At 40.8% G+C, this 13445-nt stretch overlaps 1 protein-coding gene across 1 annotated transcript in view; it reads left to right on the plus strand.

The window, feature by feature from the left end:
• The window catches only part of adgra2 (adhesion G protein-coupled receptor A2), a 143458-nt gene that overhangs the window by 103722 nt on the left and 26291 nt on the right, over nt 1–13445 (plus strand). Inside the window, exon 3 of the mRNA XM_061986259.1 lies at nt 10199–10270. Coding sequence (XP_061842243.1) covers nt 10199–10270 — 72 coding nt within the window. The remainder of the gene's footprint in view (nt 1–10198; nt 10271–13445) is intronic.

The raw sequence follows: 13445 nt of genomic DNA on the forward strand, positions 1-13445 counted from the left end.
AATGATCCAGGCTCAAGAAAATGCATGTTGCAAGAAATTGTTTTCAAAAAGGAGATATATTAACAATTAGGGATGACCGATAATGGCTTTTTGCCGATATCCGATATTCCGATATTGTCCAACTCTTTAATTACCGATACCGATATCAACCGATACCGATATATACAGTCGTGGAATTAACACATTATTATGCCTAATTTGGACAACCAGGTATGGTGAAGATAAGGTACTTTTTTTTTTAATTAATAAAATAAAATAAGATAAATAAATTAAAAACTTTTTCTTGAATAAAAAAGAAAGTAAAACAATATAAAAACAGTTACATTGAAACTAGTAATTAATGAAAATTAGTCAAATTAACTGTTAAAGGTTAGTACTATTAGTGGACCAGCAGCACGCACAATAATGTGTGCTTACGGACTGTAACCCTTGCAGACTGTATTGATATATATTGATATATAATGTAGGGACCAGAATATTAATAACAGAAAGAAACAAACCTTTTGTGTGAATGAGTGTGAATGAGTGTAAATGGGGGAGGGAGGTTTTTTGGGTTGGTGCACTAATTGTAAGTGTATCTTGTGTTTATTATGTTGATTTAATTAAAAACAAAAAAAAAACTATACCGATAATTAGGGATGTCCCGATCCAGGTTTTTGCACTTCCGATCCGATACCGATATTGTTTTTGCACTTCCGATCCGATACCGATACTGACCGATACCGGCCTATCCGACGGCGTGGCGAAGTCGGTAGAGTGGCCGTGCCAGCAATCGGAAGGTTGCTGGTTACTGGGGTTCAATCCCCACCTTCTACCATCCTAGTCAAGTCCGTTGTGTCCTTGGGCAAGACACTTCACCCCTTGCTCCTGCTGGCTGCTGGTTAGCGCCTTTCATGGCAGCTCCCGCCATCAGTGTGTGAATGGGTGAATGTGGAAATAGTGTCAAAGCGCTTTGAGTACCTTGAAGGTAGAAAAGCGCTATACAAGTATAACCCATTTATCATTTTATTTATCATTAAAGTTTAAAGTTATTTAGCCTACTTAGTTGTCAGAATCATGTTGAAAAGGGTTGTAGTACTCTTGATAACAACTAGCCAGCTGAATTAGGTGAGTTTGAATAATACACAATGGTTGGTAACAAGAAACTGACCTGTTTATTCAAGGATAAACACAAAATAGACAAAATTATACATGGCAAACAGAAATGGCATCATTGAAACTAGGGCTGGGCGATATGGCCTTTTTTTAATATTGCGATATTTTAAGGCCATATTGCGATACACGATATATATCTCGATATTTTGCCTTAGCCTTGAATGAACACTTGATGCATATAATCACAGCAGTATGATGATTCTATGTGTTTTGATTGATTAATTGAGACTTTTATTAGTAGGTTGCACAGTGAAGTACATATTCCGTACAATTGACCACTAAATGGTAACACCCCAATAAGTTTTTCAACTTGTTTAACTTCCACTTAAATTGATTCATGATACAGATATATACTATCAGATATATACTATCATCATAATACAGTCGTCACACAAGATAATCACATTGAATTATTTACATTATTTACAATCCGGGGTGTGGAGGGGGGCGCCGGATGTAAGTGTCAAAAAGACAGCCAAAAGAGTTTGATATGAGAATAAATCTAAAGTTAAAATATAGGGTAGAAATGCACCCATTTGCAGGAAATGTAGTCTTGATTTTCAAAATGTTCTTTCAAGGCTTGCATGTCTACATTAAAACATTCTTCTTCATACTGCATTAATATATGCTACTTTTAAACTTTCATGCAGAGAAGGAAATCACAACTAAAAAAATCACTAATTTTTTCATACAGTGTTGATGTGGAAATTTTTGCCTCAGCATTTTGATGGTGTGCCCACACCATCAAAATACGGTAGATATCTGGTCAGGACACTCCTCACTCTTTTGCCTTCACCTTCATTGTCCATTCGTTTTTGGTGACTTTATATTCTCTGGACCTAGACGTTGAGTCCGCGACATACATGGCGGACAATAACGGATACAGTCTGCTTTGCCAGTCCAAAAGCATTCGCCATTTTCCGTGGTCTTTCTTCCTTCGACGGCCAGATAATACAAAGCACACGCTACCTTTTTTTTATCACATCCACTGGAGCTTGCATTCTCGTTGTTTCTCCTTCGACAAATGGGCAAAGTTTTTCGGTAAGTAGAATCACAGCTGACCTGGACATTCGAAAGTTCTCTTGCCGTCTGAGAAGTGTTGTATCCGATATAGCTGCAATCGCTTTCTCTTAAGGTTTTCATGTGTGATTTCCACAAGCGTCTGTACATGTAGAAGAAGGAGAAACACGGGCATGTCTGAATGACTCGCCTTCATATTTCCAGTGGTTACCTCTGAGTTACGAAACCGCTTTATTATGAAGCTGGCTGTGGTGTGTTCTTTCTGGCGTTACTTCCTGTGTGGGGCGCGGCCTTTTTGGCGTCACTTCCTCTCCGAAATCAGTTTGTAAACAATCAATGAGTCCATACAAAGCTAAGAGCCGAGATTCAAGAAATACACGGCGCACTTACCCGTGTAAAAAATTATCCAAGGAGGGGGACATTAAACGATGATTAGTGTGGCCGAAACGGGACTTAGGCTTTTTGATTGATTGATTGATTGAAACTTTTATTAGTAGATTGCACAGTACAGTACATATTCCGTACAATTGACCACTAAATGGTAACACCCAAATAAGTTTTTCAACTTGTTTAAGTCAGGGTCCACGTTAATCAATTCATGACTAAATAATTATTTTTTTCAATGAGTTATCCGGCTTAGTGTAGACATAGCCTCAGATATTGCAAAGTTAAACTTAAGGCTAAGCATGTTGTCCTAGTCATCGATCATTTCATTTTAAAGCCATTGTTCCCGTTCGGAAATATTTCCCAGCACAATGAATGTTTTATCACCAACATTACGTGATAAATGGCAGACACCGTGCCTGCTAGTTGATCCCATGAATCCAATACCAATGCCAAAACGGTAATCGTGCGCTCCTCTACATAGGTCCTTCCCAAAGCCAAAAATGAAGTCAATAACAGTCCGTGAGTTCCAGTGTTTGACTTGGCAGGATAGCATCACACTCGGACTCCTGTTGCTGTGGACTGTAAAAACATATAATCAACTCAGGAAATGTTGCACAAAATAAACGTGCATATTGTTACTCATGCGCAGCCCTCCAAAGAAATTGTATGTTTATGTTGCCTTAAGTCAGGGGCCGACTCAATTTTGGCTCCAATTATTTTAAGCGTATTATGGAAAAGTCATTTTGCAGAGGAGGTATGAGCAGCAAGTTGCACAACACAAATCACTGCTTTACTTCTTTACCAAGCAATCAGTCTTCACACAAAGGTTGATTAGGTATCCAGTCTTAGGGGAACAGAGCAAATAAAGAAAATAATCAGGGCAATGGGCAGCAAAGCAGGAAATTAGTAGAAAAACAAGAGCTCTGCAGATCCCGGTTTCCTGTTTTGGGGGAAAGGCAGGAGTGTGTTTGGGGGCTGCGGTACAGAGACCCCATTGTGAGTAAGTGTGTTAAGGAGTATGGAGGTGGGGTCAGAACTATACACAGGGACAATTTTTCAGTGCTCAACCCCCCCAGCCCCAAAACCACCTGCCCCTCCCTGAAGGGGAAAACTAGCTTGTGAAAAAAAAGGAAACTGTAAAAATAAACGAGCGAGGGCCTCTGCTAAGACGGCAACCAGACAGGAAATGACACGCGGAACAAAAATGGTTTCTCTGACCTTTGTCAGGAACCGAGGTGCCGGTAAGCTTGAGTATTTTTAAAACATACTTTTTAACCCACAGAGGCATTTAAAACGGAGATAAATAGAATTGCAGCAAGGACATTTGCCTCGGGAATGCAATGGCTTTCCATAAGAAAATTACAGGAACAGGAAATTCCTGATTCCAGTCTAGCGATAATGACCCGCCGTCATTTTCCCCAACTCCCTCCGGGGCCGGGCCCTAAACAATGTCAGTGGAGCACTCCAAGTCCCTCATAATGGAACACCTCACATCTGGGCTGCCTTACAAGCACCTTGCTGCTCCTCTCGAGCCAGTCTGGGCCCAGGTGCTTATCACACATTTTGGGCCCCCATACACGAAACTCCTGAAGTGGCCCCCCCGTCTTTGTCAACCCAACGTTGTTGTGACTTACACACACACCTGATATGTTTACATGCACTAAAAACCAGCATTTTGTCAAAATCTTAATGAGGTTTTTCAACTTTTTCATTATGGGATTCACATATGTAGAGCATATCTACATAAAACCCCTAAATAATTTAATTTTGTTAAAAAAAATTGATATAATTTTAGATAGTCATAAAACCTGTCATTATTCCCCCAAATATGCCTAGAAATATGTCAAGTTTCCCTTTCCTTTAGAGTGTAAAGTATCACGAAGATCTCTTATGGCAACAGGTTCTGGTATTTTGTTTTATTTTCTGTCCAACGCTCTTATTTTTGTTTCCATTTCCTGTTTGCTTCATTTTTGCCACTGCTTCTCCTGTCTGAGCGCTGGCTCACTCACCTTAGCAATCAGGACACACCTGTTGCCAATCAGGATTTTTTTTATTTTTTTTATTTTTTTTTATCATTGTGCTTTTAACCTGCATGCAGCATAGCTTTCCATATGCTTGCTGTATCTATTTTGCCCTTTTGTGCACTTTGTGTTTTGGTAAATAAGTACTTTTTACCTTCACTTTGCCTGATGTCTCTGCATCCTGGGGTCCAGACCAACTACACCCAAAACCGAAACGTAACAGTAGAGTAGATGTTAGCTGATTCACGTGGAAATCATAATAATACATCATTTACTATTATGATTATAATAATATTAGTGCATAGTGATGCCTCTGTTTCTAACTTTAATCTCGGGTCTTTGAACGCACCACAGTTTTGCGCAATGAAATACAAACGTATACATAATTTTCTCCTATGTTGCCGCAAATAAATGTATTATATGTTTGCCTTTCTTCTCACACTTCAGTTGTGATTCAAAATGTTAGTACTGTGTGTGAGTGCTTGCATGTGAGCTTTGATAACCTTATGACGTCTGTGCTGAGTGAAGTGTTCAATGCTAGGTTTGCCGCTATCCAGGTGGAACGAACCATTCAGCATTTTGGATAGGGGTGTAGGTACTTATAGGTTCTTAATTTGATTCAAACAACCTTGTTATTGAAGTCCAATGATTATATGTATTTTCATATTAACATTTATGACTTTTTTGATAACTTGAATATTTAAATGTTAGAAAGAAAATGTCAAACTTTACAAAAGTCCAGGGGGTCCTGTAAAACACCCCCCTTTTCCCCATGCAACCCCTTCTTTTAGATGCCCCTGCATTTACCTGCAGAAAAATGACAGTAGGGATCTAAGCTTAGTGATCAGAAGGACATTTTTGAAGAGAAATAACCTATTCAAAGGGTGTTAGGCCCAAATAACATCAGATAAGAACCAAGTCTTGGTCCATAAGAGAATGTAACAACATTTTGCTGCAGTCTCAATCCTTTTTTCATTTTCTGGCTCAGCAAGCATGAAGCTTTGAAGTGGATGTCGTCCGATATTATCCCTACTTGGTGACAGTTGATGTCTTCACGTGTCAAGGCCACTAAGCTGTGAAGTTCTTGTCAGGGAGGGCACACTCTGCTCCAAAAGGGCACACTGATAAATCATCACCTACTTATCAACCTTGGTGGAGCGACAGATTGGAGAGTGGCTTTGGAACAAAGTAGGATGAGCACTGAGAGGCATACACATACATTATTTGTTAACTACTTTTTCTACACTGTATACAAAGAGCTGTTTCTCAATTATATATACAACATTGGTCACCTGGGTCAACAAATCCCTACCAAATGAGACTTTATTTAGTGCAGTAGGCAGCGCTTGGTCAGCTCATTGTCATTGTTGTTTAAGGTGTCGGAAAGCGAGGTTTGCACAACGTTCAGTGCTACAGCACAGCCACACTGGCCGGCATTCGAAATGCGGGAATTTCCCGTGGAAAACAGTAGGATAGACGGGTATGATCTACAGCAGGGGTCCCCAAACTTTTTGACTCGGGGGCCACATTGGGTTAAAAGAATTTGGCTGGGGGCCGGACTCTCTCTCTCTCTCTCTCTTTATATTTACATATTCATGTATGTATACGTTAGGTCAGGAAAAAACACATAGGCTATTTCATCCCTACAAGCCTGTTTCGCAGGTTTTCCTGCTCTTCAGGGGATTTTCAGTATTTGCAGCTACTCGTTCAAAAAGTAGTTAGGGCGGGGGCGTGGTTGGGGGCGTGGTTAAGAGGGGAGGAGTATATTTACAGCTAGAATTCACCAAGTCAAGTATTTATATATATATATATATATATATATATATATATATATATATATATATATATATATATATATATATATATACTTGACTTTCAGTGAATTCTAGCTATAAATATATATTTATTTTATTATATATGTATATATATATATATATAAATAAAAGAAACACTTGAATTTCAGTGTTCATTTATTTACACATATACACACACATAACACTCATCTACTCATTGTTGAGTTAAGGGTTGAATTGTCCATCCTTGTTCTATTCTCTGTCACTATTTTTCTAACCATGCTGAACACCCTCTCTGATGATGCATTTCTGTGTGGCACGCACAAAAATGCTTTCATCAAATGCACTAGAGTCTGGAATCTTCCATCTGTCCCTAGCATGGCCCAAAATGGGTCAATCTTGGCTTCCTGAGGAAGATCTTCACTGCCAAGCACTTGGTAGTCTACTACTTCTTCCCGGAGGCTATCCAGGTCTAATTGCAGCTGTGGCTTGGAACTTACAAGCTTATTTCTTCATCTTACTCGTCGGCGGCGGCGCCACGGCTGTATCTTCCTCGTTCTTCTGCTTCGTCTCCTTGTTGTGTGCGCAGTTGTGCACTGCACTCTCTAAAAGCCGTAGATGTTATTGTCACATACGCATGTACAGTAGATGGCAGTATTGTCCTGTTTAAGAGTGTCACAACATTGCTGTTTACGGCAGACGAACTGCTTTACGGTAGATGAAAACGTGACTGCTGTTGTTGTGTGTTGTTGCCGCGCTGGGAGGACGTTAATTAAACTGCCTAACAATAAACCCACATAAGAAACCAAGAACACGCCCTCGATCATTCTACAGTTATAACGTCATTGGGCAGCCACGCTGTTTATATTGTGGGAAAGCGGACTCAGGTCCGCATGGAGCTGGAGGGGGCATGGCCTCCAGCTCCATGCGGACCTGAGTCCGCTTTCCCACAATATAAACAGCGTGGCTGCCCAATGACGTTATAACTGTAGAATGATCGAGGGCGTGTTCTTGGTTTCTTATGTGGGTTTATTGTTAGGCAGTTTAATTAACGTCCTCCCAGCGCGGCAACAACACACAACAACTGTTGTGAATTTCGGGAGATTTTCGGGAGAAAATTTGTTGTTTCGGGAGAGGCGCTGAATTTCGGGAGTCTCCCGGAAAATCCGGGAGGGTTGGCAAGTATGCACCATGGAAACAGTCATTTTCTTCCACGTCCATGGCATAATGCTCCAAACTGTGGTGTTTTGTTATGTTGAGTAACATGCAGCACACAACTATAATCTGCGCAACCTTTTTCTCGGCAATATGGAAGCGCTCCTCCAGTGTGATCTAGACAACAGAACCTACTTTTTAGGTGCGCTATGCGAGACACCGGTACTAACTGCAGTGGTTTCCCTGCTCTTTAGGGAAAGGGACAAGCGGTAGAAAATGGATGGATGGAGCAGGGAAACCTGCGAAACAGGCTTGTAGGGATGAAATAGCCTCTTTGTTTTTTCCTGACCTAATGCATATTCCGCTCTACCCCGGTATTAAGCACTGTATAACAGATAAACCACAGAAACCTCGACTATATATATGTATGTACACTATATTGCCAAAAGTATTTGGCCACGTGCCTTTACTCACATATGAACTTGAAGTGCCATCCCATGGAATTGTCCAAAATATTTTGGTATCCTAGAGCATTCAATGTTCATTTCACTGGAACTAAGGGGCCAAGCCCAACTCCTGAAAAACCAACCCCACACCATAATTCCTCCTCCACCAAATTTCACACTCGGCACAATGCAGTCCGAAATGTAGCGTTCTCCTGGCAACCTTCAAACCCAGACTGGTCCATCAGATTGCCAGATGGAAAAGCGTGATTCATCACTCCAGAGAAGGCGTCGCCACTGCTCTAGACACCACTGCATCCCACGTTTTGCATTGGACTTGGTGATGTATGGCTTAGATGCTGCTGCTCGGCCATCGAAACCCATTCCATTAAGCTCTCTGCGTACTGTACGTGGGCTAATTGGAAGGTCACGTGAAGTTTGGAGCTCTGTAGCAACAGACTGTGCAGAAAGTCTTTCAACTATGCGCTTCAGCATCCGCTCAGTCTACCACTTGGTGGCTGAGTTGCTGTTGTTCCCAAACTCTTCACTTTTCTTATCATAAAGTTGACTTTGGAATATTTAGGAGCGAGGAAATTTCACGACTGGATTTGTTGCACAGGTGGCAACCTATGACAGTTCCACGCTGGAAATCACTGAGTGTCCCATTCTTTCACATTCTTTCCATGCCTAAGTGCTTGATTTTATACACCGGGCCGAGTGATTAGGACACCTGATTCTCATCATTCGGATGGGTGGCCAAATACTTTTGGCAATATAGTGTATGTATGTGTATATGTATATGTATATGTATATGTATATGTATTGTATTTTTCGGACTATAAGTCGCACCGGAGTATAAGTCCCACCGGCCGAAAATGCATAATAAAGAAGGAAAAAAACATATATAAGTCGCACTGGAGTATAAGTCGAATTTTTGGGGGAAATTTATTTGATAAAACCCAACACCAAGAATAGATATTTGAAAGGCAATTTAAAATAAATAAAGAATAGTGAACAACAGGCTGAATAAGTGTACGTTACATGAGGCATAAATAACCAACTGAGAACGTGCCTGGTATGTTAACGTAACATATTATGGTAAGAGTCATTCAAATAACTATAACATATAGAACATGCTATATGTTTACCAAACAATCTGTCACTCCTAATCGCTAAATACCATGAAATCGTATACGTCTAGTCTCTTACATGAATGAGCTAAATAATATTATTTGATATTTTACAGTAATGTGTTAATAATTTCACACATAAATCGCTCCTGGGTATAAGTCGCACCCCCGGCCAAACTATAAAAAAACTGTGTCTATAGTCCGAAACATACGTATATGTATATATATAGGTATGTGTGTGTGTGTACAACAAAAGGATTTGCCTGTGCGGCTGGACAGAACGGATTAAGAAACCTTTCAATTTGAGATTGTGGACGCCGCCGGGGCCAGATCCGGCCCACGGGCCCTAGTTTGGAGTCCCCTGATCTACAGTAATACAGTGTTTGTCAGTACATATAGTGATTAACATACAGTAGTACTGAGGTTGACCATGCATGTAACATGACTGAGACTGGTGAGGAAAATGTTGCTGGTAACAGAGAATCTCCTGATGTCCTGGCATCCTTTATAGAAATGGAATAGATAAAACTACATCCTGTATATGCTGGTGTTAATGGCTTTGAGCTACTGTACGGAAACCCCTCCTTGATGAAAATGGGCATTATTTTTTTTTTTATGCTGACCGTGTCCTGCTGATAAGTATCAGTTCCCTGACCTGTTTGGACCTGATTTCTCCCACCAGACCAGTAAAAAGAAAAACTCTGGATCAAAAATCAAGCATAGGCGGTGGTGGGGTGTTTTCCACATATAGGTGTGGATGTTGAGACAACTGCAGTGCTAGTATGAAATAACATCCTCAAAAACAGGATTCATATTTATTGCATGACCAAATCACGAGAGGTGCAATTCCTGCAAGATTCGGCGCAAGGCTTATCTGGTCATTTTGGGGGCATGTTGCTCGCCTCAAGCCCAGGTGGCTGCTGGGATAAGATTCCCTATCAGAGTGCAGAAGTCCCCTGCTGGGTCCTGCTGGAGGAGCCAGGTTAGGTCATGAGAATCGCTCCTTCTCCCTTTACTTTGTGCGGGTCCACGTAAAGATGTGTCAACATTGCCCCTGCGTGTATTTTATCATTTGATATTTTCTCTCTCCGCAGGGATCTCAAGCACAACTTAATCAGCACCATCATGCCTGGAGCCTTCCAAGGCCTCTCCGAGCTCAGGAAACTGTAAGTGAATGTGACTCCGCTTCCAATTCACAGCAGAGAACACACAAAGGAACATTTTGCAACTTTTAAGAGACAAGTTATGAGTTGAGAGTCATCAATCTATTTTAAATTGTGCAGTCGTCAATGGTCTGTCCGTTCATGGCAGCTGTGAGAGTCATCATAATGCTTGGCTGGATTGCCGTATTTGTGTCGGTTAGTTCTTCCAGTGATGGGCAAGCTACTTGGAAAATGTAGTAAGCTAAGCTACAAGTGACTCTCCATTAAATGTAGTTAAGCTACAGATGAAGCTATCCCCGGACAATTGTAGCCATTTACACTACGAGCTATACGGCAAAAGTAGCTTGCTACATCAAAGCTACATTTAACAGCATTTATATCTATGGGCCCACATGTATAATATCAATGTTAATGTAACTGAGAGTGTACAAATGGACCCAATAAGGGTCCATTACTATTAACTATCTGTCATTTAACTGGGGACACCCTACAGCTACTTCTAGGGGGCACCCCACTGTATGTATTTATTTTAATTGACCTTTTCTTTCTTCCCTATAATATTATTCATTTTCTCTGCATACAGTAAAAAAATAACATTTCTCTATATGTTGACAAAAAAAACAAAGACTTGTGTGTAGTTTGGGAACAGTTGGTAATGGTTATGTGCCGTAAAACTTTTCATGATTTCAACTCACCTTAATGAGGTGCTTTTCAATTATTTTCTGTCACGCCCCCCCTAGGAAGAAGAAAATATTTTGTGCCCCCCCCCACACTCTCCACTAGGACTATAAATAGTATACCGTATTTTAAGCACTATAAGGCGCACCTAAAAACCTCCAATTTCCTCAAAAGTTGACAGTGCGCCTTATAATCCGGTGCGCCTTACATATGGACCAATATTGAGCCACAGCAGGTCTCGCAACTACGGTAACTATGCCGACTTCATTTTCCCCCTTCTACGGCTGCTTACCGTAGAAGAATAAGCGCTTCTTCTTCTACGGGGGAAAATGAAGTCGGCGGCTGCTTACTGTAGAAGAAGAACTTCTTCTTCTACGGGGGATAATGAAGTCGGCGGCTGTTTACCGTAGAAGACAGCCTTGTGATTTTATTAATTTGATGTTAATGGTTTACGTGTTCCTTGTGAACTTAACTTCAAAAAGCACGGGAATCTTAAGAAAAATTGTAAAATAAATACTGTTTTGAGTTTTACTCGTTTTATACCGAATATGGCAGTTAAAGCACATACTCAGAGCTCGTTGTCAAATATGTACTGTTATAATTAGGGATGTTCCGATCAGGGATGTATGCTGTCGATTCCGAAAATCCATGAATGAAATCGACATATATGAATACCGATACTGATCACATGTACTAACTGTAATTATTTTCTATGTATTTATTACGAGTATTATTGACAGTTTAACAATATCAGGACAATATTTTAACTAGTTCCTAATGCTCTTTCTCTTGAGTTACATACAACATATTTGATCAAAACAAAGTCAATAGTACACAATTAATTAACAAAATCAAAAACTATTATCTATTACCCATTTAAAGGCCAACTGAAATGCGATTTTCTTATTTAAACGGGGATAGCAGGTCCATTCTATGTGCCATACTTGATCATTTCGCGATATTGCCATACTTTTGCTGAAAGGATTTAGTAGAGAACATCGACGATAAAGTTTGCAACTTTTGGTCGCTGATAAAAAAAGCCTTGCCTGTACCGGAAGTAGCAGACGATATGCGCGTGACGTCACAGGTTGTGGAGCTCCTCACATCTGCACATTGTTTACAATCATGGCCACCAGCAGCGAGAGCGATTCGGACCGAGAAAGCGACGATTTCCCCATTAATTTGAGCGAGGATGAAAGATTTGTGGATGAGGAAAGTGAGAGTGAAGGACTAGAGGGCAGTGGGAGCGATTCAGATAGGGAAGATGCTGTGAGAGGCGGGTGGGACCTGATATTCAGCTGGGAATGACTAAAACAGTAAATAAACACAAGACATATATATACTCTATTAGCCACAACACAACCAGGCTTATATTTAATATGCCACAAATTAATCCCGCATAACAAGCACCTCCCCCCTCCCGTCCATATAACCCGCCAATACAACTCAAACACCTGCACAACACACTCAATCCCACAGCCCAAAGTACCGTTCACCTCCCCAAAGTTCATACAGCACATATATTTCCCCAAAGTTACGTACGTGACATGCACATAGCGGCACGCCCGTACGGGCAAGCGATCAAATGTTTGGAAGCGTACTCACGGTACCGTGTCTGCGTATCCAACTCAAAGTCCTCCTGGTAAGAGTCTCTGTTGTCCCAGTTCTCCACAGGCCAATGGTAAAGCTTGACTGTCATCTTCCGGGAATGTAAACAATGAAACACCGGCCGTGTTTGTGTTGCTGCAGTCGGCCGCAATACACCGCTTCCATCCTACAGCTTTCTTCTTTGCTGTCTCCATTGTTCATTGAACAAATTGCAAAAGATTCACCAACACAGATGTCCAGAATACTGTGGAATTTTGCGATGAAAACAGACGACTTAATAGCTGGCCACCATGCTGTCCCAAAATGTCCTCTACAATGTGTGACGTCACGCGCAGGCGTCATCATACCGAGACGTTTTCAGCAGGATATTTCGTGCAAAATTTAAAATTGCCTTAAGTCATTCAGCAGCTCAAAAATTGTCACAGGGTGAGCGTGGTGTTGTTGGCAGGACCCCAGGATGCAGAGACGAGAAAATACAATTTTCATAATGAAAAAAATGTAGTACCAGCGTGAAATAAACAAATTTACACGAGTGAGCCAAAAACTAAACTAACAAAAAGCCAAAGAGTAACCAAGGCAATTTATAGGAACAAGGAATAGCAGAACAGAGTACAGAGAACAATGAACCAGTGCAGTCTGACCAACATTGCTGGCTAAAGAAGACACTTCGATAACAACCAGGGACAAATGTGTCTCCTGATTATCAATCAGGAAACAGATGAGGGAAACAGCACTCGGGCAAAGGTATTGTGGCTGAGGGTTATTGAGACAAAAAGGAAGTTGAATAAAAAATATGATTGCTGGACAGGAACTAAATACCAAAACACAGGAAAACCATAAACACAAGTCCAACCTGTCATGACAAAGATGAAATAGCTGAATAGACGTTGTG

Source organism: Nerophis lumbriciformis, linkage group LG12 (genome assembly GCF_033978685.3).
Source record: "Nerophis lumbriciformis linkage group LG12, RoL_Nlum_v2.1, whole genome shotgun sequence".
Taxonomy (NCBI): domain Eukaryota; kingdom Metazoa; phylum Chordata; class Actinopteri; order Syngnathiformes; family Syngnathidae; genus Nerophis; species Nerophis lumbriciformis.